The 26,014-nt window shown below is 28.1% G+C and overlaps 1 protein-coding gene across 2 annotated transcripts in view; it reads left to right on the top strand.

Moving 5' to 3' along the window:
- The window catches only part of LOC100206284 (intraflagellar transport protein 172 homolog), a 73,204-nt gene that overhangs the window by 25,826 nt on the left and 21,364 nt on the right, over positions 1-26,014 (top strand). Inside the window, exons 21-41 of one of the 2 annotated variants that reach the window (XM_065813970.1) lie at positions 198-305; positions 1,262-1,517; positions 1,767-1,847; positions 4,590-4,685; positions 4,776-4,847; positions 5,102-5,301; positions 5,467-5,562; positions 6,005-6,053; positions 6,173-6,262; positions 6,427-6,524; positions 10,229-10,289; positions 10,869-10,943; positions 12,969-13,085; positions 13,630-13,772; positions 13,992-14,238; positions 14,337-14,429; positions 15,001-15,057; positions 15,189-15,244; positions 15,442-15,673; positions 21,664-21,773; positions 22,330-22,393. In XM_065813970.1, coding sequence (XP_065670042.1) covers positions 198-305; positions 1,262-1,517; positions 1,767-1,847; positions 4,590-4,685; positions 4,776-4,847; positions 5,102-5,301; positions 5,467-5,562; positions 6,005-6,053; positions 6,173-6,262; positions 6,427-6,524; positions 10,229-10,289; positions 10,869-10,943; positions 12,969-13,085; positions 13,630-13,772; positions 13,992-14,238; positions 14,337-14,429; positions 15,001-15,057; positions 15,189-15,244; positions 15,442-15,673; positions 21,664-21,773; positions 22,330-22,393 — 2,401 coding nt within the window. The remainder of the gene's footprint in view (positions 1-197; positions 306-1,261; positions 1,518-1,766; positions 1,848-4,589; positions 4,686-4,775; positions 4,848-5,101; positions 5,302-5,466; positions 5,563-6,004; positions 6,054-6,172; positions 6,263-6,426; positions 6,525-10,228; positions 10,290-10,868; positions 10,944-12,968; positions 13,086-13,629; positions 13,773-13,991; positions 14,239-14,336; positions 14,430-15,000; positions 15,058-15,188; positions 15,245-15,441; positions 15,674-21,663; positions 21,774-22,329; positions 22,394-26,014) is intronic. The other variant, XM_065813971.1, reaches the window with a different exon arrangement.

Below are 26,014 nucleotides of genomic sequence, written 5' to 3'. Positions count from 1 at the left end.
CAACATCAACATTATAAAAAGTAATTATATGTAAAAATAATTGGATCCAGATCTCAAAAAAAAAGGTTAAGGGTACCCAAGTATTTGGTTCTAGATCTGGCTATGTCCTGACTCTAACCACTGCCTCACAACTGCTGCTATTTAATATAGAATAACTTAAACATAAATTATTATATTAATATATAATTTATTTTTAGGGCAGTTGCTTTCTTAGAAAATTTAGAATTATCTCCTGAAACAGAAGCAATGTGGAAAACATTGACAAAGGTAGCCATGGAAAAAAAACAACTTTTTATTGCTGAAAGGTAAGTTTATTATATGTTATTTTAATATTGAAAAAAATTGAAGTTTTTTAAAACTAATATATTTTAAGTATGTAATAACTCAAAGTTAGTTTTTGTAAGTTTTTTTTATAATATAGATAATCCTTAAAACTGAATTGATCTAAAAGTTAAAAAATTGACATGTAAACTCTACTTCAGGTTAACAGGCTTCTAAAGTTACCACATAGGTTTAATTTTTTCAATAGTTTTATTTGATTTAAAAGATAAAAATACTACTTTTTTTAAATTTTTTAATTGCAAATTTACTCTAAACAAAGTTTCAACCAGATAACAAACAAACTTTAAAGTAAAAGAATATTGCATACAATTTTAATTATGACATTTAGTACAAGTTCCTTGCGACATTCAATACAAGTTCATTCCTTACAACATTTATTAGGTGCAAATTATGTGTATCAGAAAAATAAACAAATAATGGTGAGGGTTTCAAAGCTCAGAAGTTTATGAAAAGCATATATAATGTTTTGTTGTTCATATATAATGTTAATATAATGTAGATAATAAAGCGGTATTACTCTGAATGGTTATTTTTTGCATGTAGGAATTCAAGTAGGTTTAACTAGAGATAATAGATCTTTAGAAAAAACAACACTTTGGTGAGAGTTAACTTTTGCAGTTTTTAAAACAAACTTGATGTATAACTTTTATAAAAAATAAAAGCGGTAAGCTCATAAAAATATGGAAGCCTTTTTAAGTATGTTTCCATTTATAGATGTAAGCAAATGGAAGTGTATTTGATCTGCTGTTATAAATGTTGAAAATGCATCCAGATCAAAAAACAATAAAAATAAAAATCTCTGTTTGTCTAACTCCATAAAATTTCCTAGCAGAACTTTTATGCTTATTTAACATATTTTATATATTACTTAAAGGTGTTATATTTTGTATATTACTTTATTATACATGATGCTTTTTAGGTGTTATGCTGCCCTTGGTGATATTTCTCGTGCTCGATTTTTGCATAATATAAATGATCTTATTGATGAAATATCATCTACTACAGCTGGTGATCCTATGTACCACCCAAGTGTTTCTGCCAAATTAGCAATGTTTGAAAAACAGTTCAAACTTGCAGAAAGCATTTACCTGGAGCAAGGTTTAGTTGATGAAGCCATGGAAATGTATCAAGAACTACACAAATGGGATGAAGCACTTGCTATTGCTGAAGCTAAAGTAACTTTTTGATAATTAATAAGTAGGGTGGCTCTTGAAACAACATTTTTGAGAAATATTTCCTCTGACCCCGTGAAAGTGTTCCATTTTGTAAATAACACTAATTTACAAATATTTCCTTGTGTAATATACATTATTAAGTAACATAAACAATAGTGTAAAAAATGTAGAAAATGTATATTTCTATAATTTTAATTTTATTGCTTTCTTATTTATTTTTAATTTATTTAAATTAATTTCTTAATTAAGAGACATCCAGAGCTAGAAGCTTTGCAAACTACCTATTTTCAGTGGTTAATGAAATCTGGACAAGAAGAGAAAGCAGGCGAAGTATTTTTATAAGTTTATATGTGTATATATATATATATGTATATTTATATATATGTTTGTGTGTGTGTGTATATATATATATATATATATATATATATTTTTTTTTTTTTTTAGATTATTCACCTCCCCAAGGCCCGAGGGGGGCCACTACAGTGGAGGAGGCTACTCATTTTTTTTTTTTTGTGTTTTTTTATTTTTTATTTTTTTTTAGTTGTTATTCGTGGTACAACCCTCTCTCAACTCTTTAACTCCGAAACACGAATCTTGCCGAGCAAGGCCGCTGCGCGGAGAAACTAAGTTGATGCTATAACATGCTGCTATACAACATATATATATATATATATATATATATATATATATGATACTAAACATGCTGCTATACAACATATATATATATATATATATATATATATATATATATATATATATATATGTTGTATAGCAGCATGTTTTCTTCTATCCATCAAAGTTGTTAGCTTAAAAATTTGTTTTTTCTTTTCATAATCAAACTGTTTAGTTTGATTATGAAAAGAAAATAGCTATTTTTAGCTCGACTAAAGGATGTATTGTAACTAATTTTAGTGTAATTAAAGCTAAAATGCATAACATTAAATTCATCAACATTCAATTTAATAAGCTGAATTTCTGTGGGCATTGCATTTATTTGTCTTTTTAGCTTTTGTGATTTCTTCATTTGATATCCAAGTTATAAGTTTGCTGTCACCAGCATAGGGCTTGCAAGAATATTGGTATGAACCTTGGGAGGATTATTTATGTAAACTATAAACAGCAGTGATCTAAAAGCACTTACATGGGGTACATCATAATAAGCAATATATATTTTTTTAATACAAGTTCATTTTTTTCAACAGTGGGTTATGCTTAGTCACTAGAGCAGGTCAAACAAAATTTACAATGCATTTTTTGACCTTATTTAAAAGAGAAAGGGTTTCTTATTAGAAGAACCAGCCCAAATATGACAACATGTTCCTTACAAGGACAAATAAGAAATTCATAGAAGTAGTCAAAGGAATCATAAGTAAGAATAAAATGAGCACAATAAAGATGCTAACTTTGTAATTGATTGTAATTATTGTTTGTATGAATCAGTAGTGAATGATAGTTTGAGAAGGCGTAAATTAGAGGACTCAGTAAGAGTGTTTCCATTTATCAATACAGGAATTTCAATTATATTGTGAAACTTGTTAATAGTTTTTTTAACAATTTCCAAGATATAGCATATAAAGCAAGCATATGGACCAGCATGGCAGAGATTATTAAAAACCTTTTAATAATTGGAACCACAGATGCCATTTTCCAACAGGAAGGAAAAAAAAGATTCTTATAAAAACTTATTAAATAATTTTGACAGTAATGAAGAGAGTTCTGGAAAACACTTTGGAAGACTGTGACAGTTATCTGGACCACAAATTGCAGAAGAGTTAACAAGTAACAAGAAGTAATAACAAACTTTATCGACAAAAGTAATGGTGATTTGGATGTCTGCAAGTAGATCAATGTCTTTGAAATGACAGAATGAGCGTGTTCATTAGATAAGTTAAAAGTAAAGTTCAATGCAAAATGTTATACTTGAGAGAGGTAGTAAGATCAGATTTATGTATGAGTGGTGGAATGTTAGACTTTTATTAATGAAATTGTTAAAGATATTCCAAAAGTCTCTAGAACCTAACTTCTAAAGTTAAGTTTTATACTTAACATCTTTTGTAGATGCAGTTAACATCTACAAAAGATGAATATTTTTATTAAGACACCCTTTCTAAACTTTACTCAACCAAGTACTCCAAGACCAAGGGGGTATTTTAATTCAGAGTTGACTTTTCCTTGTCTTAGCCTAGAAAAGCATATCCTACAATGCAGTAGAACAAGTTATATTTGATTGTTAATAGTAGTAGTGTGATCATGATGATCCTAATCCTGACCTTACCTTAGGCGACCTGTTTGCAAGAAAGTTTATCCTCTTTAGTAGTTATTCATTTGTTGTAATTTTTGAGCAAGTCTTAAATGAGTCACTTGAAAAAACTGTCTGGATTCAAGCCAGCATTTTAAAACCTGAAGTGTGAAAAATATATTAGGACAGTGTTGATCTGTATCTATAAAAGTATATACCAAACCTGATTGAGATTTCTTCAAGAAAAAATTGTTCTTAAATTTAGCACAAAAAAGTTTTTTTTAATTGTCAGTTTCTTCATTTTCAATTATTAATTTCTTTATTTTTTAATTGTTAATTTCTTCATTTTTAATTGTTAATTTCTTCATTTTTAATTGTTAATTTCTTCATTTTTAATTGTTAATTTCTTCATTTTCAATTATTAATTTCTTCATTTTTAATTGCTAATTTCTTCATTTTGTCTTAAACATATAACAAATCATATAAAATGGTTTTCAAATGTTGTAAAATTTGCACCAATAGAAATAAATTAAAAGCTAAAAGATTATCTAAATATTTATGGACCTAAAAGTTTTTAGGAAAATAAAAAGTTTGGAAATTTAAGCTTTATTTGGTATCTATATAATTTTGTATCTTTGATTTCTAAGTTCAATTATTTATATAATTTACTAATAACTATAAATTATTTAATCATGTTTGTTTGGGTGCGAATTTAAAGCAAAAGTTTTTTAATTTTATACTTTTTTAAAATTTAAAAGTAGAACAGAAAAAATGAAAATTATTATGGATTAAATGAAAATATTTTTCAACCTAATACTACTTTTTTAATTCAGGTTAAAGAAAACAATGGTGAATATGGAGAGGCAATTAATCTTTACTTAAAAGCTAACCTTCCAGCTCGTGCTGCTCGATTAGCTCTAAGGATACCAGTACGATAATTGTGACTGCAGTTTGTATTACAAAATAATGTGTTTTTTTTATTGATAAAAAAGTTGTTGAATTGTATTTTTGTCAAATAGAGTCTTTCATCAGATAATCAGCTTCTTGAAAGAATTGCATTATCGTTGTTAAAAGGATCATTTTATGAAAAGGTAAGTTAAAAGGAGAAACAAAAATGTTTTATATTTTATACAACCTATAATAAATTTGATAAAGCAATGCTTACATTTAGTGCAATTTCATAGTTATTTGTACATTAGTTATTAATCTTTAGTTATAATATACAATAAATAAATGCCATAATTCACACAATTAATAGCATTTTATGATTAATGTATTTGTTAATAATGAATATAAAATTTAAAAATGAGTTTATTTATATATATTATTATTTCATTTATTTTAGGCCGGGGAGCTGTTTGAAAAGACAAATTCATATCAAAGAGCATTAGAAGCATATAGAAAGGGCAAAGCATACAGACGTGCAGTCGAGTTAGCTCGCTCATCTTTTCCAAAAGAAGTAATAAGACTTGAAGAAGAGTGGGGAGATTATCTAATCAGCCAGAAACAACTGGATGCAGCAATTAATCACTTTATTGAAGCTGGGTAATTTGAAATTGTATTTATTCAGTCCTTTATATCCAAAACCTCGATAAATCTTATTAATTACTACTTTTATATTTGTTCTAACTTTTTTATATTTTTATATTGACTTTATTTTACTTTTTTTCTATAATTAAATTTATTTAAAAAAATTTTTAAACAATAAAGATGCTCAGTAAAAGCAATTGAAGCTGCTATACAATCTCGTCAATGGAATAAAGCAGTTCAAATAGTTGAGCTTCAAGATGAAGAAATTGCAGATAAGTATGGTTGTCTTTTATAATAAACTACTATGTCAGATAATATTTTTAAAATAAGCAATAATATGATGAGTAATAAGTTATTTTTAAACTAAAATGGCTTTTTATTTTTATTTATTTATTTTATTTTTCGAACTATTTAATTAACGAACATTTACAGCTGAATTTATTTATTTATTTATTTTTTCTAATTTAAATGTCCGTTTTATATTCAGCAAATTTTATATTTAGCAAAAAGTTTTAGTTTTTTAGTAAGCAGTTTTATATTTAGCATTTTTATATTTAGCAAAAAATTTATATTTAGTAAAAAAAAAAATTAAAATGATTTCAGTTAAATAATTTAACTGTGTACATCACTGGATTTAAGATAGGACTGTAAGAAAAGTTGTTTTAAGCTTATAACTTCAAAATATTTATCTTTTAAAAGCTGAATATTTATTTAACAGATACTATCCCATACTTGCTAAGCACTATGCCCAGATCCAACAATTCCAGGTTAGGTTTATTTTTTTCCTTTTTTACATTACTTTTTCAATTTATATGAATAATATTACTAATTTTTTAATTTTTTTATTTACATTAGCTATTAATAAAGGCTATTAAATTTATATTAGCTTGCAGAAAGGTTTTATGTACAAGCTGGTCTCACTAGAGAAGCTGTTGAAATGTATACAAGAGCAAACAAGTACGATGAAGCTCACAAGGTGCATTTTTCTTAATTTTTTTTTTTTTTAAAGTTATGTTTACTGTGCCATTTAGTTAATTCTTCATTTGAATTTATTTTTTATTAACAGTAGAATTAATTTTTTAATCATTTGCAATGGAGCATAAATGCTAATGAGATAATTTATTAAGAATTTTTCTATAGCTTGCTATTCGGTGTATGAATCCAGAAGAAGTTTCTAACTTATACATCAGTCAAGCAGAACATTTAGAATCTCAAGGAAAATACAAAGAAGCTGAGAAGTAGTTACCAAGTTTTTTGTTTTTAAATTAATTATTTTAATTTTTTTTTTATAATAAAAAATAATAATATTTTATTTATATAATATATTTACTGCTTCATTATATTTTATGTTAAAATAAAATAATCTCTTCATTTCTCAACTACTCAATATTTTTTAAGAACAAAACAGTAATAATTTTGTAAAAAATAAAGTCTAAAATATGAAATTTTATAAAATTAGCCTTTAGTATATGCTAATATATACACACACAAATATATATATATATATATATATATATATATATATATATATATATATATATATATATATATATATATATATTCTTGTTTACAATGCACTGACAAGCCATGTGAGTTGCTTGTTTGAGTGTTTGAGTAGCTTTTTGTGTGAGTTATTATTTTTTGCATGAGCAATGAGATTAAGTCTCCAACAACATTACATTTATACAATGTGTTTTAAAAAACAGTATATTTTTAAAATTTACCCAATAAGTTTATGAAATTTATTTAAAAGTAACAGTTATAAAATTATATAAACAAAATCATAAGTATCTTTGTAAATATAAAAAAGTGAACAAAAAAGTTTAAGTAACTTAAAATGTAAAAAATTTCTTTAGAATTGTTTTAAAAGTTATTTAAAAATTCATTTAAAAAGTTGTTTCAGTTATTTAAAAGTTGCCAGAGGAACATGGAAATGATTCCAAAAATTATAATGTATCATAAAAATATGTGCCAATATAAATTATATCAAAAATTTTTTATTGGTTTTTAATTGTGCTTTCTCAAAAACCACTTTATCAATTTTAATGATTTTTTTATATTTCAACTGTAATGATTTAGCATACATAAGTACATATGGGTATTATGTGTGGGTATGTGGATGCTGTGCGTGGGTGTAGTTTTGTTTACAACTGTTAGTTTTTGCATTGTTAAATAAAAAGTCTGTAAATTGAAAAAAAATTCAAAATTTATTATAGAAAGTCTATGTAAAGTTTTAAAACCAACTGTTAGAGTTGACATAAAACGGTATAAGGTATAAAAACCAACTGTTAGAGTTGACATAAAATGGTATAAGGTATAAAAACCAACTGTTAGAGTTGACATAAAACGGTATAAGGTATAAAAACCAACTGTTAGAGTTGACATAAAACGAAGGAAAATAAAACTATAAGCAGAAAAAAAGGAAGTGATGAAAAATCAAGATTTAATGGTAAATAAAAGCCAAAATCAATAGTTGACTTAATTCATGAAAATCCAATTCAGTCACAACAAAGTTTAGTTGCAATGCAGTAGAACTATCATTCAAGAAGTATTGAAAAAGGAAAATATGAAAACTTGTCACAAGAAAAAAATACCCAAAAAGTCACTTGATAAAGAAATGAAGACAATTGGATGAGCTACAAGTTTGCTTAAATTAGTAAAGAAAAAAAATTTGTTCATTTCAGAAGACAATGAAACTTACTGTGAAAAAACTCAATACTTCCAAGTAATCAATACTTATCAAAATGTAACCAATCATCTGACAGATTTATGTACATTTTAGTTGAAAAATTTGAGCAAAAGTTCTTTGTATGGCAGATTATTTGCAGTTGTGCCTTCAAAAGCTCTCCTTTTATAACAAATAAAACTTTGACATCAGATCTATATTTGATTGAACGCTTGGAAAAATGGCTAGATCTGGCAAAAGGATGGCATATACTGAACTGTTCTGAGCAGCAAGTTATCAAATCATACTAGGCAATAGTGAAAGGAATACTGAGGGAAAGGAAAAGGAAAAGAAAAATGCCCAAATAGTGTCAACAAATTTTGAGATTTCTGAGTTAATGCTACAGAAAAAGCGACACAAAGTCAAATTATGATTTTGATACTTTTCAAAAAATAAATATTTTTACATATTGTAAAGTAAAGGCTTATTTTTTTGTGTGGAAATAAAAACTAAACATTAAAAAAAAAAACAGTTTTTGACTAAGTAGTTTTTGATATAATTCAAAGTTGTCCGAATTTCAACCAAATTTCTTCTTTCTTTATCAATTCTCTTTAGTATATTTTCAGTTTTTGTTTGCACTGTAAAAATCTCTTGTTGAATTGAAAAAGTATTTTTCATAAGATTTTTAATTACAATTATAACTCTTGTTTACTTTTCATATTTGCAGCAACATTTATATCCTTACAGCATTCTATTCATTCAACACTATCAACAACCTTTGTATTCTTTCTTGCTTTCACGGCTGCTTCAAACCTTATCAAACTTGATTCCCATATTTATTTATTTATTTTAGAAGAAAGGTTTTTTTTGTCAGTTATACTCTGATAATTTAAAAACCTGCAAATAAACAAATCTCATAATATAATATATTAAAATTTCTCAATGTTTATAAAACATATGTCAATTTATAATAAACAATAAATTATATCATCTTTACTTTTATTAAAACAACTTCATCATCAGACAAATTTTTTTATCATTTTCAAAAAGAATTACACTTAAATTATTAATATTTTTTCAAGCTAAGCACCTTGCTTTAAAAACAAAAAACCTTAACTAAGTAACATTTATTATTAATATTTCAACTTAAAGCTCCATAGTTCATTATCAGAGTAATATACTTAAGTCAAAATACATGTTAGGTATGCCACAGCAGGAAATTGTTGACAATATGGTATATAATTAATAAAGTAAAAGAGTCTGAAATTAGTCAATAGTTTGTCATATGTTATAATATATATTTTCATAAATATAAATGTAGTTACAAACACACCAATGGCAAACCTAACATTTTCAGCTTACGGCATGATTTTTTTTAAGATTTAACACTTTGTTATACTGTTTTTTTTTTTTAATTAGGAATTTTAAATATAAAAAAATTTAGTAGAGTGCTCAATATTCTAAAAAGAAAAGAGCAATAATAAATTAGTAGAAAATCACTTATCAATTTTTTTCATTTTACACAGTGTTTCCTCAATAAAGGTTAATCAGGAATGCATTGCAATAAATTTCATGAATACAAATGAATTGCAGTACAAATAAAATGCAACACATTTCTGATGAGTCTTTACTGATAAGTGATAAAAATGATAAGTGATAAAAATGATAAGTGATAAAAATGATAAGTGATAAAAATACTGATAAGTGATAAAAATGATAAGTGATAAAAATACTGATAAGTGATAAAAATACTGATAAGTGATAAAAATACTGATAAATACTGATAAAAATACTGATAAAAATACTGATAAATACTGATAAAAATACTGATAAAAATACTGATAAGTGATAAAAATACTGATAAGTGATAAAAATACTGATAAGTGATATATATATATATATATATATATATATATATATATATATATATATATATATATATATATATATATATATATATATTACTGATAAGTGATAAAAATTTGATAAGTGAAATATATATAATTTGTAATCTGGGGCTATTCTAGGAAAAAAGTTTGGGCGGCAGTACCCCCTGTCCCAAAAAAATATAGCGGAAGTATTGTCAAATATAAGTGTTTTTTTGCAAGGAAAACAATATTTGCCGTAAAAAATGTTTAAAAAAAAAAAAGGTCCACAATTTTAATTAAGGCAACGCCCAAATACGGTTGATGCTGTAAAAAACGGTCTAAAATAGCCCCTGGTAATATATAACAACATGAATCTTACTGTAAAATTTAATACATTTTTTTGTTATAGACTTTATATAACAGTTGATGAAGCTGATATGGCAATAAATATGTATAGAAAAGCTAAAATGGTAAGAATTTTTTTGATAAGAACACTTAAGAGAGTTTTTTATAATAAATTTAACATAAAATCTATAATAGGTTTTAAATTGTGTGGAGAAATTAATAATTTTTATTTCTATATATGGCATTTAGTTATTAACAGTTTATATAACAGTTAATGAAGCACACAAAAAGTTAAATTTATAAATTGCTGTTTGCTTATTCATTTATTAAAATAAGTAAGATTCATTGTAGGGTAATAGGAGTATAAAATATTTTTTTAATTTGTTTAGTTATCCTTTTTAAGAGATCCAAATTAAAAATATTTTTTAATGAGATATGAGTTTTAGTTAAAAAAGTGCATAAAATGGATTCTAATTTTTTGAATGAATGTTAATGCAGGAAAGCTTTTAAGGGGGTGTAATGATACTTTTCAACTTTTAAGGAGGTTGACTGATGCATAGTATGAAGAACACTATACCACAGAAGTGGCATAGTGTGAAAAAAAAATAGTACTGTTGAAAAAAAAAATGTTTTTTTTTTTAAACAGTACTATTTATTGTGCTTAAATTAAAAAAATAACACCAAAAATAATTTTTTTTTTATAGTATGATCAAATGATTAATCTTGTAAAAATACATCACGAAGATCTCATCACTGATACTCACATTCATCTTGCTAAAGTAAGACTTTATTGTTTTAACTTAAAGTAAGACTTTATTGTTTTAACATAAAGTGTTGAAAAAATTACTTTTATAATTTTGTTAATTTTATAAATATGTTAGTTTTATATAATATTAAAACAATATTAAACTACTTTTCCAGTCGTTTTTATTTTTAATTTTGCAATTACTTTAGTAGAAAATTTAAATGTATTTTCAACTTATTAATAATAAAATGTCATTTTTTTGGAATTAGTGATGTAATATTTTCGAATTTAAAAATCTTGAAAAAGTGCACAGTTGTATAAGTTTGTAAAAAATACATTTCTGAGTTTTTAAAAATTTAGAAAAATTTGCTACAATTAGATTCAATATATTTTCCAAATTTCATTGTGCACTGATTTTTAACTCAAATACTACACTTATAAGAATAGTTTTAACTATTAAACAATTGAGTTGTTGTTATTAGTTTTAAGTTTTTAATGGTTATAAGGTTTTTAATGATTTTAAGTTTATCAACTTAAAAGACTCTCACTGAGTTCTCTTCTTTATGTTTTCTTGGATTATCATTCTCTACTGGCCTCTCATTAAAATCATATATACAATCAATTGCTAAATTAGCATCTACTAAGGTTGTTTCTATTTATTGTGCTTGTTATTTTCTTGCTCTTGATTCCATTCTCTACCTTTACATATCTCTTATTCATCCCTATATGGAATACTTTTATCATATTTTGGCTGGTTCTTCTAATGATGCTCTTTCTTTTCTAGAAAAAATCCAAATATGCATTGTAAACATAGTTAGACCTACTTTATCTGCCAAACTTTTATTGGTTTAATTTTTGTTTTTTTTATGTGCAACACCTGAAAACTAAAAATTTAACATTTTTAGCTGCTTCTAGGAGTATTTTTCACAATATTACAGATGATTCACTCCAATCATGATAAGTACAGTAAACATCATATCATTTCTGATAAAAGGAGATCTACTTACTACACTAAAAATATTCTACTTAATACACTACTTACTACTACTCTAAAACTGACTGGAATTCTCTTAGTGATTTTTTTCATGATGATCCCTGGGATGTCTCCTGTCTCTCCACTGCTGTCAGCAATAGAAGCTTTTATTCCTTCTCTTTGGTTTCAACTCAGGCCTTATTTTACTCCATAGTTTTCACCTTCTTGTGCAGTTACTATATCTAAATGTAATCATTTTTTTTTCAACTTTTTCACAGGAAAAACTTTCTTTAGAAAAAACGATGATGCTAAACTCCATTATTTCCTGTTTACTAAATCTCATATCAATTACAAAAAGTGTTTAGGAAAGCAAAACAAAAAGTGTTTAGGAAAGGATATTAAACAGTCTTTTAATCAGACTTATAACTAGAGACAATAACATCAATAAATAAATATAAATTACCAATCAACAACCACCCAGCAGTCTATCTTATTAAATTTCAATGCAACAAAACGTATATTGGTGAATCAAAAATGCAGATAAAACAGTCCAACAGAAAATAGAACAGAACAGTCTGCATTAATCATACACAAGAGGCATTCCACGTTACATGTTGACTGGGACAGTACATATACATATATTTATATAAGAAATAATAGTAGATGAATAGCTATTGGTACTAAAAAGTTTGATAGGAAATGGCACTGAAAATTACAAAATTTAATGACCTTTTTTTTTATTATTTGAAGTAATAGAACAATTTTAATAAAAATTCCCAATATTTTCTAAAACAATAACAATAAATATTCCCAATATCGCAAAAACGCAGTAAGAAAAAGATTCCTGGCTAACACCCTGCAGTTACAACAGAATAAAAAAATGTTTGAAATCTTAAAATAACAAAGCTACTAAGTTAATATTTTAATGGCTTGTTTACATTACATTTATTTACAATTGCCCCTGCTCTGTTTATTGACTGTTCTCACTTTGGATTAAATGAGTATTTTGTTTTTATTATTAAAAAAATAATAGAAAGTTTATTTCATGGTTTATAAAGTTTTTATTTATACAGTACATTGTTTTAGGAATTAGAATCTGAAAGGCAGTACACCCTCGCAGAACATCATTATTTAGAGGCAGAAGACTGGAAAGCTGCAGTGAACATGTATAGAGGGCAAGAGTTATGGGAAGATGCTTTTAGAGTAAATATTTTCGCCTATTTTTTGTTTTTTTGTTTTGTTTTGCAAAATAATTGAAAAATACAAAATGTATAAAAAAATGATTGTTAAAAAAAACTGGAAAAACTATCAAGATTTGCTTCAGCTATGGTGTATTTAGGTTAAAGTTCAAAAAATCTATTTTTACCTATATTTAGAGATAAATTGAGCTTCTTTGATAAACAAGACTATACCCTAAAGATAATGATAATTTAAAGTAAATAGCTCAAAAGTACTTCATACAGGTTACAAAATAAAAAGAAATATTTAATAGTAACAACTGATATTTTTAAAGGGGTATTTTAAAGGGGTATTTTAAAGGGGTATTTTAAAGGGGTATTTTAAAGGGGTATTTTATAACTATAATGCTAATCTTATAACTATGATGCTAATTCAACTGAATGAACATGCTTTTTTTTTATTTATTTGTTATTCTAACTTTGTTTAATATTTTTTTACGTTTTTTGTTGTATCCAATACAATTTTTGTTGCATTCGATACAATTTTTGTTGCATCCAATAAAATTTAGGTTGCAAAACAGTACGGTGGTGTTAATTCATCAAAACAAGTTGCTTTTCTATGGGCTAAGACATTGAGCGGAGATTCTGCAATCAAACTTCTACAAAAGTTTAATATGCTTGATAGTTGTATAGAATATGCCACTGATACTGCGTAAGATTATATTAATAATTATCATGCTATTAATGGTTGTTTGAAAGTTATGATTTCGAAAACAAATATGAGATTAAGATTAAGATTATTTGTATATATTGCAATGTTCTTTGTAATGTAAAGGTTTAATTTAAATCTCTTGAGTTGCAATTCTTATAAAATAAAATTATTTTAAGATAAAAATATTTAAATTTTAGGTGCTTTTTTTCATTTTTTTAGGCAATTTGATTTTGCATTTGAATTAGCACGAACTTCGTCTAAAGAAAAATTATCAGAAATCCATGCAAAGTATGCAATGTTTTTGGAAGATGAAGGTCGGTTTAAGGAAGCTGAAGAACAGTTCATAAAAGCTGGAAAACCTAAAGAAGCTGTCCTTATGTATGTTCATCAAGTTGATTGGACCAATGCAACTCGAGTTGCTGAACAACATGATCCCAATAGTTTAGTTGATGTTTTGATAGCGCAAGTATGTTGCTGTAAAATTTAATTGTTTCTTGAGTTAGCTTAAGCTAAGTTTTCTGATATAAAATTTTTTTAAATTTATTTTTTAACTTTTTATACTAGGCTAAAATTTCATTTGACAAGAAAAATTATGAGGAAGGAGAAAGCTTTTTGCTGCGTGCTCAACGGCCAGAAATTGCCATTAAGTTTTATAGGGTATGGTCTTTAATTTTAGTTTCTTTAATGAATATTTGTTTGAAATAATCAAATATTAATTAAGAGATACATATTTACTTTATTCAAAGAATTGATTTAATTTTTTATTGCTAAGATTTTTTATATATACTTTACTAGACTTTGATATCTGTTTTTTTTAAACTATTTTGTGCCTCTGTATTTTATGTCTATGTATGTCTTTAAGTAAATACTAATATGTAAAAAGGAATTATTTTATAATTGTTTTATAAATTGTTTGGAAATTCTCTCAGCGCACTTGTGCCAATTCGCACTTACTTATGCAGTTTGCACTTTTATCCAGGTCCCACTTATGTAGATTTACTGCTATAAAATTTGCATTTAATCAGTCACCCTCTGTCTAATAATGATAGAAACTTCTTGTTTGTAATTGTTCTTTTAGAAAACCATATTTGTATTGTTAAAGAATTATAAATGATTAGTATTTATATTGTTTTAAATTCCAACTTCTAAATAAAAACAATTATTTTATAATTACTTTATAATTGTTCAAAACACTTCTTACAATTGTTTTTTTTTTTACTTTTCTCAGGAAAACAATATGTGGCAAGATGTTTTGAGAATTGCAAAAGAATATCTTCCTCACAAAGTTAGATGATCTGCTCTTTTAATAATTTTTTCTTATTTTATAAAAAAGAAAATTATAAATATAATATATATATATATATATTTTTTGGCATGTTTTATATTATTTAAATTTTTTGTTTTTTTGTTTCTCAGTTAAATAGCTTGCAGGATGAGTATGAAAAGGTTGCATCGATGAGTCGTAATGATAAGTAATAATCATTATATATCTACCTTTAATAATCTATACAACTACCTGTTACAATTTATCTATCTATATGCTATAATTTATATACCTACCTGTTATAGTTTATATATCTATATGTTGTAATTTATACATCTACTTGTTATAATCAATAAAATTAATTTAAATATTGTAATTTAATACAAAAACAATTTAATTACATAGAGGAGCAGAATCGTTTATTTCACAAGGTCGTGATTGGGAAACAAGAGCAGAGTATAATCGTGCAATTGATCTCTATCTAAAAGTGACACCTGAGATGACAAATAAAAAAGAACTTTTAGAGAAAGTTTATTCAAAAGCTGTTGAGTTAGCAGTCAAGTTTTCAAAAGACAGAGCAATCATTGTTACACAAGAAGTGTGCAAACGGCTGCTTACTTTAGAACTTTATGAAACGGTATTATTATATATACTATATTTATTCTCCATTGATTTAAAATATATTTACATAAGTTTATTCATGCAGTGTTTTTTATGTTTAGATAAAACTTTCATTTAAATAGTAAACACATTAGATTTTGGTTAACAATGTATCATTATATAAAAGTCAGGTAAATTCGCCACTTGCAAAAAGTGTGGTGTAAAAATAATGTGCAAACAGTTTTCTACAAGCGGTCTCCTTGGTAATTTAAAAAACACACAAAAAGAATTTTTTTTTCTTTTTTTTTGACACCTTCACTTCCAACAAGGCTGCAAGCAACCACTAATTAGAGTTAGAAGTTACTGAAAGAGAAAAGATGAAGTTTATAAAACAAGATAACAATTGACAGATGACTTAAGAATATGGCAAGCACGATAAAGAGATGCAATCTTAGCATTGCTAATTTTGCAATTGGTTTGATATATGGTTCCCAAGAAAGGTTGGAAGTAAGAGTTAATCCTAGAAGATGAAGGGTAGATGACTCATCAAATACATGGAGTTTTATCTTAGTTAAATTTTACCAGCCACTGAGAGCCCCATGCTGTAGCAGAAATGAGATCCTTCTCAAGCTCAAATGCCCCCTCCAAGCAATCAGAGTGTTGGCTTTTTATCAAGACAAGAATAAATGGTAGTATCATCAGTGAACAACCCCATCTTAGATATGAGAATTTCTGGAAGATTGTTAATGTAAATTAAAAAAAGTATAGGGCCAAGAATAGAACCTTGAGGAACCCCTGAGGTTATAGGATATGAAGAAGAGTGCTGTCCATTGAGGACAAGTTTTATACTACAGTTGGTAAGGAAGATTCAATAATCTTAAAGATGTTATCTGATACACTGTAAAAAGAAAGCTTATGGAGAAGACCAGCATGCCGAACTTTGTCAAAGGCTTTAAAAATGTCAAGAGCGATGGCCTTAACCTCTCCACCTTTATCGAATGCACGATAAAACCTATCAGTTAATACCGTTAACAAATCAGCAGTAGAACGAGAAGATTGAAATCCATATTGATGATCAGAAAGTAAGTTATAAGATTCAAGAATAAGATTCAAGATGAGAGATATTTGTTAAATAAAGATTCATAAACTTTACTTATGATAGTCATAAGACTAAAAGGAAGTTAGTTAGACAAGTCAGATCACTCTCCAGAATTTTTGGAAACAGGGATAACAGGAAAAATTTTTGGAGTAGGGATAAGAGATCTAGCAGGATGGAAAAATCCGCTTTCTAGCAGGATGGAAAACAAGACTCTGGTTACACTTGTTAAATAGTTTTAAAAGTATAGACGACAGTTCCGGAGAACAATTCTGCAAGACTATAACAGGTATGTTGTCCGGACCACAAGCTGTAGAAGAGTCTAAGCAGGAAATTACTTTTTGAATCCAAGTAGTTATATAAGAAGCACATTAGTCAGCAAGTAGACAAGATTTCTACCTAAAGGTCATCACGAAGAAAATCATGAAAAGAGTCCCAGTCAGCTATAAGGTATTTGTAAGAGGTACAATGAAAGGGGGTATTTGTAAGAGGTACAATGATGAAGAAGAATGAGTAAATGGTTTTAGAGAGATTAAACTGTGATCAGAAGCACCTAAGGATAAATCAAGAGAAACTCAGCACTGACTAAAATCAGAAACTGGATTTCTTTTTTCTTTTTTTTTTAATTCACCTCCTCAAAATCGTGAAGGCCACTACAGACAAGGAGGCTACTTAATTGTGGTTATAACCCTCTCTTAACTCTATATCTTTGAAACACGAACCTTTACAAACAAGGCCGCTGCACGGAGAAACAAGTATTTAAATATAAATAAAAAGTTTATTTGAATATGAAGTGTCCACATAAAGAAACTAGGTTGGAAATTGGAAATGTGCAAAAAAAAAACAACAGTTTCTTAACAGCAGGCTAATGAGGAAATTGTATCAAAGCTATCTATGCTGGACAGCTTCTCCATAAATCCTATAACTAAAGTAAATTCATTAGAAAATCATTGTCTGAAAAAGCATGGTATTACCTGAAAACCAATCCCATTTTATGTTAAAAAACAATATTATTTAGTCAAACAAACTGCGATTTTGAAATCAACAAAAGAAATATATGGGTGTGTATATATATATATATATATATATATATATATATATATATATATATATATATATATATATATATATATGTATATATATATATATATATATATATGTATATATATATATATATGTATATATATATATATACATATATAATACATATATAATACATACATATATAATACATACATATATCATACATATATATATATATATATATACATATATAATACATATATAATACATACATATATCATACATACATATATATATTATATATATATATATATATATATATATATATATATATATATATATATATATATATATATATATATTAGGGTGTTTCTTATATGGGGTTAAAAAATTTTTTTTTTAGTGGGCTACCCACTGAAATGGTTTATTTTGGTGAGAAAATAAATGTGTAAAAATTTCAATGGGAAAAAAACATTTTTACTGGGCACTACCAGTCATTGAAATTTAAGGCATATTTTACTATGCGCTCTTAGTCATTAACATAGGAAAAAATCATAAAACTGATGGAGACTGGTGATAATGACTCATTTACTTGGTACACATTTATTTACTTATTACATGCAATAAAGACATACATTTTCTGTCATTGCATTTCTACTTATTTATTAAAAGACAGCAATAAACATGCTTTTTTACTTTGATTGTAGGTTTATTTAAGACAATAGTTACTGTACTAAGATTAATCGCTCATGAGAGTTGTCTTTTTTCTGTCAGAATATTTCTGTCTATATTTTTGAACTACCAACAACAGGAACTGCTTTTGCTCTTCGTTATTTGTATGTAGTCTATTATATTCATCCATTAGTGCTATGCCACATTCTGCAATGTCGTTGACAACCTTCATGCTTCGAACAGTGGACTTTACAGTCTTGAACTCATCATCGTGTTCCCATCCGCTCACACTGTTTTGAAGAAAGTGTGATGGAAGTCCTGTGATGCTGAAAAATCTTCATGTATTAAACGTGACAAAGTCCTCCAGTTTCTTTTCTTGGATAACTGAGCAGTCCACAGTAGCCCGTTTCATAGGTATCTGATCTGATTATTGTTCAATGCTTGGACCATCTTGACCTTCTTCTCAGGGCGAACCTCATCATCAAAAAAAGCTAAACCAACAAGTTCCTCTGATAGGTACCAGAGATGCCCTTGTAACTTCACAGCAATTTTCAAGATCTCAGGATGCTGGGTCTTGTAGGCATCCAAGTCTTTCAAGAGCTTCAGATCAAGTCTAGGAGCTGAGGTTGCTTCAGGAGATCTGTACCAGGCTGTAATCTACAGTCAAACCGTAAAAAGGCAAATATCCCTTATTCCCTTCTCCTCTCTTTTCGTCAACCTGAATTGGTCTCTAAACATCCAAATCTTCAACACATAAATAGCTTTCACCATCCAGCGAGCACAGTGTAGACCGGCAGGAGCTCTAAATGAAATGCCCCTCAAATGTACTCCTCCCAAAAAAACAATAGACAACTCCAAAAGTTCTAGGTAGTCATCAGGAGATTGAAAGATTTGTAGTTGATCTTTGCAAAAGATGATTCTTTCATCAGTGATATCGGTAAGAGCATTTGAAGCATTTTTATCAGACTGTGCTGTGTGGTACTTAGTAGAATCAAATGAGACCCAACTTTTCTGAAATCTTTTAAAGAGTGGTATGTCAGGTCCACTTGAAGGGCCGAGACACAGCAAAATTACTGCTTTCAAAATAATTTCCAGAATATCAAAGCACATACACTTTACTTGATCGTTAATTCCCCATGCCACTGACACGTCATGTACTGCAGATGCCGTATTTTCACCTGTTCCTGATGGTAGTTTTGGGACACTAAGAAGCTGCTGCACTCCTACTCCAGATACTAGAATTGGAAGTCAGTCAACAGTTTCTTTACCGGTGATGTCAGTGAGTAATTTTCCATCCCAATGAATACATAAAGGAACTTCTGGTTTGAATTCCTTCCTTAAACTTTCTGCTATTTTCTTGCGGTGTTTTATTTGTTCCCTTCGAATGGAAGCTGGATTAACATTGTATTCTGTTGGATCATGACCAAGAAGTTGTAATGCCGGTGTTAAGACAAGTGCCGCCCCACGATCACTTAATTTAGCCACATCTAAATTAGCCGTCAACTTCTCATTCAGTATATTTTTTCTGCCACGTCTAAGATGGTTTGGAGCCAGTGTACCTGAAGTTGATGGCTCAGGGTCTTGGTTACCAGGCAAGACATCTTCTTGAGTTATGCTATCTTTTTTAGGGTTATCTTCACCTTCAGATGATGATGAAACAACTGTTTCTTCTCAAGATTTTCTTGCCATCTCCTCTCGGTCCTTTTTTTGGTTCATTTCTTTTTTTCTTTTTCTTGATACTTCTTCTTGCTTTGCCAATTTCTTATCGACTGGACCCATTTTGCCTCTCCGAATTTTCTCTCTTTAACATAATAGGAAGTCCTTATCCTCCTGAAAGGTGATCATTTCTAATGCGTTGGCATGGGCAATATCAAATAGTCCTTCTAACCCTTCATTCCATTGGTTTTCCTTTTGTTTCAAATAATCTGAAAAATAAAATCATTCTAAAAAAAAAAGGGTATTACTTTTTTATGATAATAAACCAAATGGCAGGGTGGCCCATGCAAAAATCGAATCTTCAAAAATAAGAAACACCCTAATATATATATATATATATATATATATATATTATATATATATATATATATATATATATATATATTTATAGATAAATGTTGTATATTGCTGAAAATACAACTCTTGTCTGTTTAAGAGTGATCAATATCTTTTTGAAAAAAATAGATCAAATAATATTATTATTAAAATATTTTAAAAGAGAAAATACAACTTTATAATGGAACTTGAAGTTTCATGCCATTCGGCAATCATCAGCCATATTATTCAAATATAAAATAAAAACCGTTATAAAAAATACAAATTTAGCGTTGCAACGGCATCTGACGTCAAGTGTACGTGATCCGATATTTGCTAATCGCCGGAATCAAAGTTAGAAGGTAAAAATTTTTTCCTATGCCTGCAAGCAGAAACCAATTCACTTTTTTTATTAAGTAGTAAACCACTATTAAAATTCATAATAAAATATTTTTCACTGATGCAAAGGTTACACTTTTTTGTAGCTGGATTATGAGATTGGCATCGTTTAATTATGTTCCACTTAATTATAGGCATGTTACTTGCGTCTTTGCATTTCCAGATTTCTTTGGAAAGTTCTGTATCATTTATCAACAGTTCTGTATCATGTATCAACAAGGTATAGAAATGATACAGAACTTTCCAAAGAAATCTGGAAATGCAAAGACGCAGGTAACATGTCTATAATTAAGTGGAACATAATTAAACGATGCCAATCTTATAATCCAGCTACAAAAAAGTGTAACCTTTGCATCAGTGAAAAATATTTTATTATGAATTTTAATAGTGGTTTACTACTTAATAAAAAAAGTGAATTGGTTTCTGCTTGCAGGCATAGGAAAAAATTTTTACTTTCTAACTTTGATTCCGGCGATTAGCAAATATCGGATCACGTACACTTGACGTCAGATGCCGTTGCAACGCTAAATTTGTATTTTTTATAACGGTTTTTATTTTATATTTGAATAATATGGCTGATGATTGCCGAATGGCATGAAACTTCAAGTTCCATTATAAAGTTGTATTTTCTCTTTTAAAATATTTTAATAATAATAATATATATATATATATATATATATATATATATATATATATATATATATATATATATATATATATATATATATATATATATATATATATAATATATTTTGATTTTATGATTTTGATTTGAAAGATTTTAAGACTTGATAATTTTTTTTTAGGCAAGTGATTTGTATTCTGTAGTAAAAATGCACAAAGAAGCAATAAATGCATGTATCTCTGGAGAACTCTGGCAGCAAGCAAGATCTATAGCTTCTGATATTGCTCCAAAGTAACCTTTTAAAATATTTTTTTGTTTGATTAGGTAGATTCATAAGAATTATTGTTTGCTGATTGGTAATATTTATCTATAATTATTCATTATAAATGATTTTGTGGTTGAAAATATTGAAAAAATACAATTCGACTTCCTTCTCATCCCCCTCCTCCCCTATTTCCCCCTGCAGTTAACACAAAGAGTAGCAAGCATAAAATCTTATAAAAGTTTGTGCAAGGATTAGGTGCTGCTGACATTACCAAACCATACCTTTACATACCATACTTTATTTTACTAAAGTTAATGTTGAGTTTATATAGTTTATACCAGCCTATACATGCTTTTTAAGCCTAGTCTCATTTATTAGTAGTCATTTATTGGTTGTCATTTATTGGCTGTCATTTATTGGTTATCATTTATTGGTTGTCATTTATGGTTGTCATTTATTGGTAGTCATTTATTGGGGAGAGTTGCCATCATAAATTTTTTGGAGAAAGTGTTTAGCATGTATAATGTATAATTAATAACTTAGGTATGAGGAATATGTTAAAGAAATGTATTAATAACTTAGGTATGAGGAATATGTTGAAGAAAAATATGTTGAGTATCTTAAGAGTAAACAGATGGCTGAAAAGGTTTTACTTTTTTCATTGAATTTTTATTATTTTATTGTAATGTTTTATTAATTAATTATAAGGTATTATAATTAATATATATTATAGTTATAATAATTATATTTATTAACTAGTTACTATTATGTTTAGAAATATGTAATTCATTTAATAATTAGTTTTATAATAATAAGTAATTTTTTATGCGAAGTATTAAAACATTTTTTTAACATTTTATTCAAAACTCACAGTAAAATTTTTATTAGTTAATATTTAACAACATTTGAAACCTAAAATCAATCATGATTATATGATTTTAATGAGTATAATATATATATTTTGAGACATTATTTTTTAATAAAGTAATGCAATCAAAGTCAATTAGTTTAAGGAATTTATTAAAAAAATTTACATTGTCTATTTAAAGAAATTAACATTAATTATTTTTCTTATAACTTTGTACCTCGGAAGTATAAAAACCGTTTTCAAAAAAAATTATAAAATCTTTGTTATTTATCTAAGAAAAAATGCAGTTAATTCCTGTTATGTCGAATACTGGTTAACTAGAACTTTTGTTTTTTTGACTAGTTGATTACTATTAAAAATCTCCAGTTAAGTCAAACCTCAGACAACTCAAACTTTGTTAAATTGAACCATTTTTTTGTCTCCTTTAAGCTAATTTCTTCGGTTAACTCAAATTTTTCGTATGGGAAATTAAAAAATTAACTTAAAAAATAACTTGATAAAGATTTTTTTTTAGAAGTCATTCTATATAAAACATATCATCATCACCAAGTTCTCTAAACCTATCATTCACTAATATTCGTGGTCTCTGAAGTAACTTTGTTTCTGTTGAGCCTTATCTCTTGCAAAGTTCGTTAGACCTACTTGCTCTTTTTGAGACTAATTTGAGTTCAGCTGTCTCATCTTGTGATCTTAGTGTTGATTATTATCTTCCTTTTTTTTGTAAAGACTCCAATAGTCACATGCTTGGCCTGGGCATTTACATTTGTAAGAATTCACCCATTTTTCAGGAAACTAGGTTTGAATCCACAGACTTTTCTTTTATGTGCTTTTGTGTAGCACCACTTCACTCTATTGCCTTTTTCTTTGTTCTATATCGCTCTCCTTTGTCTCAAGACTGCACTCTTTTCAATGTTATTTCTGATTACATTGACCGAGTCCTCTCTCTTTATCCATCAGCCAATATTGTTGTTGTTGGTGACTTTAATGCTCATCACTCGTGATGAGCATTAAAGTCACCAACAACATAATGAATGGTTTAGCTCTATTGTCATTAACACTGCTGGCATTAAGGCCCTCAATTTTTGTCTTTCTCAATCTCTAACTCAAATAGTCAACTTGTCAACTCGCTTTCCAGAAAACCCAAATCTTTTACCATCTCTACTTGACCTATGTCTTGTTTCTGTTCCTCCTCAGTGCTCAGTTTCTCAACATTCACCCTTAGGTGCTTCTGATCACAGTTTGATCTCTCTAAAACTATTATCTCATTCTTCTTCATCATCTGAATCCCCCTATCACAACTTACAACTACCTTAAAGCTGATTGGGACTCTTTCCATGATTTTCTTCATGCTGGTCCTTGGGTAGAAATCTTTTGTCTTTCTGCTGAAAATGTGCTTCTTACATAACTTTATGGATTTAGGCTGGCATGGAATCTTTTATTCCCTCTCGACGATTCCAGGTCAAGCCTCACTCTTCTCCATGGTTTTTCTCTCATTGTGCTGCTGCAATTTCCAATGGAAACTGTTACTTCTATATCTATCAGCAAAACAATTCTCCAGAAGACTAATTTCTGTTTATTATTGCTAGAAACCATAATAAAAAGGTCTTGTTTAACGCCAAAGCCTGCTATTCTCAGGTCACAAAATCTTGTATTTCATCACAAAAATTAGGCTCTTGTAACTTCTGGAGATTTTTTAATAATATCAATAGTAAAGGCAAATCTATTATTCCACCTCTCTTGTATGGTTCAGACTTTGTCACCTCATCTAAAGACAAAGTGCAATTGTTTGCTAAGAACTTTTTATCAATATCATCTCTTGATTTCACTAATTGTGTTCTACCTGATATAACCGTCAAACAGGTTGATCCATTGCTTGACATTTGTATCACTCCAGCTTCTGTATCTAAAGTTTTCACTCCAGTCTTTTGTATCACTCCAGTCTTCTGCATCACTCCAGTCTTCTGTATCTAAAGCTGTAGAAGAGTCTAAGCCGATTCCCTGCTTAGACTCTTCTTCAGCTTGTGGTCCAGACAACATACCTGTTGTAGTCTTGCAAAAGTTTTCTCCAGAGCTCTCATCCGTACTTTCAAAACTATTTAACAAGTGCTTATCGGAGTATTGCTTTCCGGCATGCTGGAAAGCAACATCTGTTATCCCTATTTTCAAAAATTAGTCTTCTTTCCATCTTAAACAAGGTTTTTAAGTCTTTAATTAACAAACACTTAATCTCTCATCTTGAACCTAATAACTTACTTTCTGATCATCAATCTGGATTTCGATCTTCTCGTTCTACAGCTGATTTGCTAACAGTAATAACTGATAGGTTTTATCGTGCATTCGATAAAGGTGGAGAGGTTAAGGCCATCGCTCTTGACATTTCAAAAGCTTTTGATAACGTTTAGCATGCTGGTCTTCTCCATAAGCTTTCTTCTTATGGTGTATCCAGCAACATCTTTAAGATTATTGAATCCTTCCTTTCCAATTGTAGTATAAAAGTTGTCCTTGATGAACAGCACTCTTCTTCTTATTCTGTAACTTCAGGGGTTCCTCAAGGTTCTATCCTTGGCCCTATACTCTTTTTCATTTACATTAACGATCTTTCAGATATTCTCACATCTAAGGTGGCATTGTTTGCTGATGATACTACCATTTATTCTTGTCGTGATAAGAAACCAACACCCTCTGATTGCTTGGAGGGGGCATTTGAGCTTGAAAAGGATCTCACTTCTGCTACAGCATGGGGCTCACAGTGGCTGGTGAACTTTAATTCAGATAAAACTCAATTTTTTTCAGCCAATCGTTATTGCAATAATTTAGATCGTCCTATATTTATGAACAGTAATGTACTCGATGAGTCATCTACCCTTCATCTTCTAGGATTAACTCTTACTTCCGATCTTTCTTGGAAACCGTATATCAAATCCATTGCAAAATTTGCATCTGCTAAGGTTGCATCTCTTTACCGTGCTCAACACTTTTTTACTCTGGATTCTATTCTTTATCTCTATAAATCTCAAATCCGTCCTTGTATTGAATACTGTTGCCATATGTTAGACGAATCTTCTAATGATGCCCTTTCTCTTTTACACAAGGTGCAAAAATGTATTGTAAACATAGTTGGACCTGCTCTTGCAGCCAACCTCCAACCATTATCACATTGTCGTAATGCTGCTTCTCTTTCTCTTTTCTACAAATACTATAATAGACACTGCTCTAAAGAGCTAGTGACTCTTGTGCCATCTGCAATAATTCACTCTCGTGTTACTCATCATTCGATTAAGTCTAATCCTTTTTCTGTGACTGTTCCTAAGTGCTCCAAAAACTCTTATTCATCTAGTTTTTTTCCTTGAACATCAGCTCTTTGGAATTCCTTCATCTTGCTTTCCTGATTTATATAAT

The sequence above is a fragment of the Hydra vulgaris genome, chromosome 12 (genome assembly GCF_038396675.1).
Source record: "Hydra vulgaris chromosome 12, alternate assembly HydraT2T_AEP".
In the NCBI taxonomy this organism is placed as follows: domain Eukaryota; kingdom Metazoa; phylum Cnidaria; class Hydrozoa; order Anthoathecata; family Hydridae; genus Hydra; species Hydra vulgaris.
Note: the sequence above shows the minus strand (reverse complement) of the source record. Positions and strands in the feature narration are given on the sequence as shown.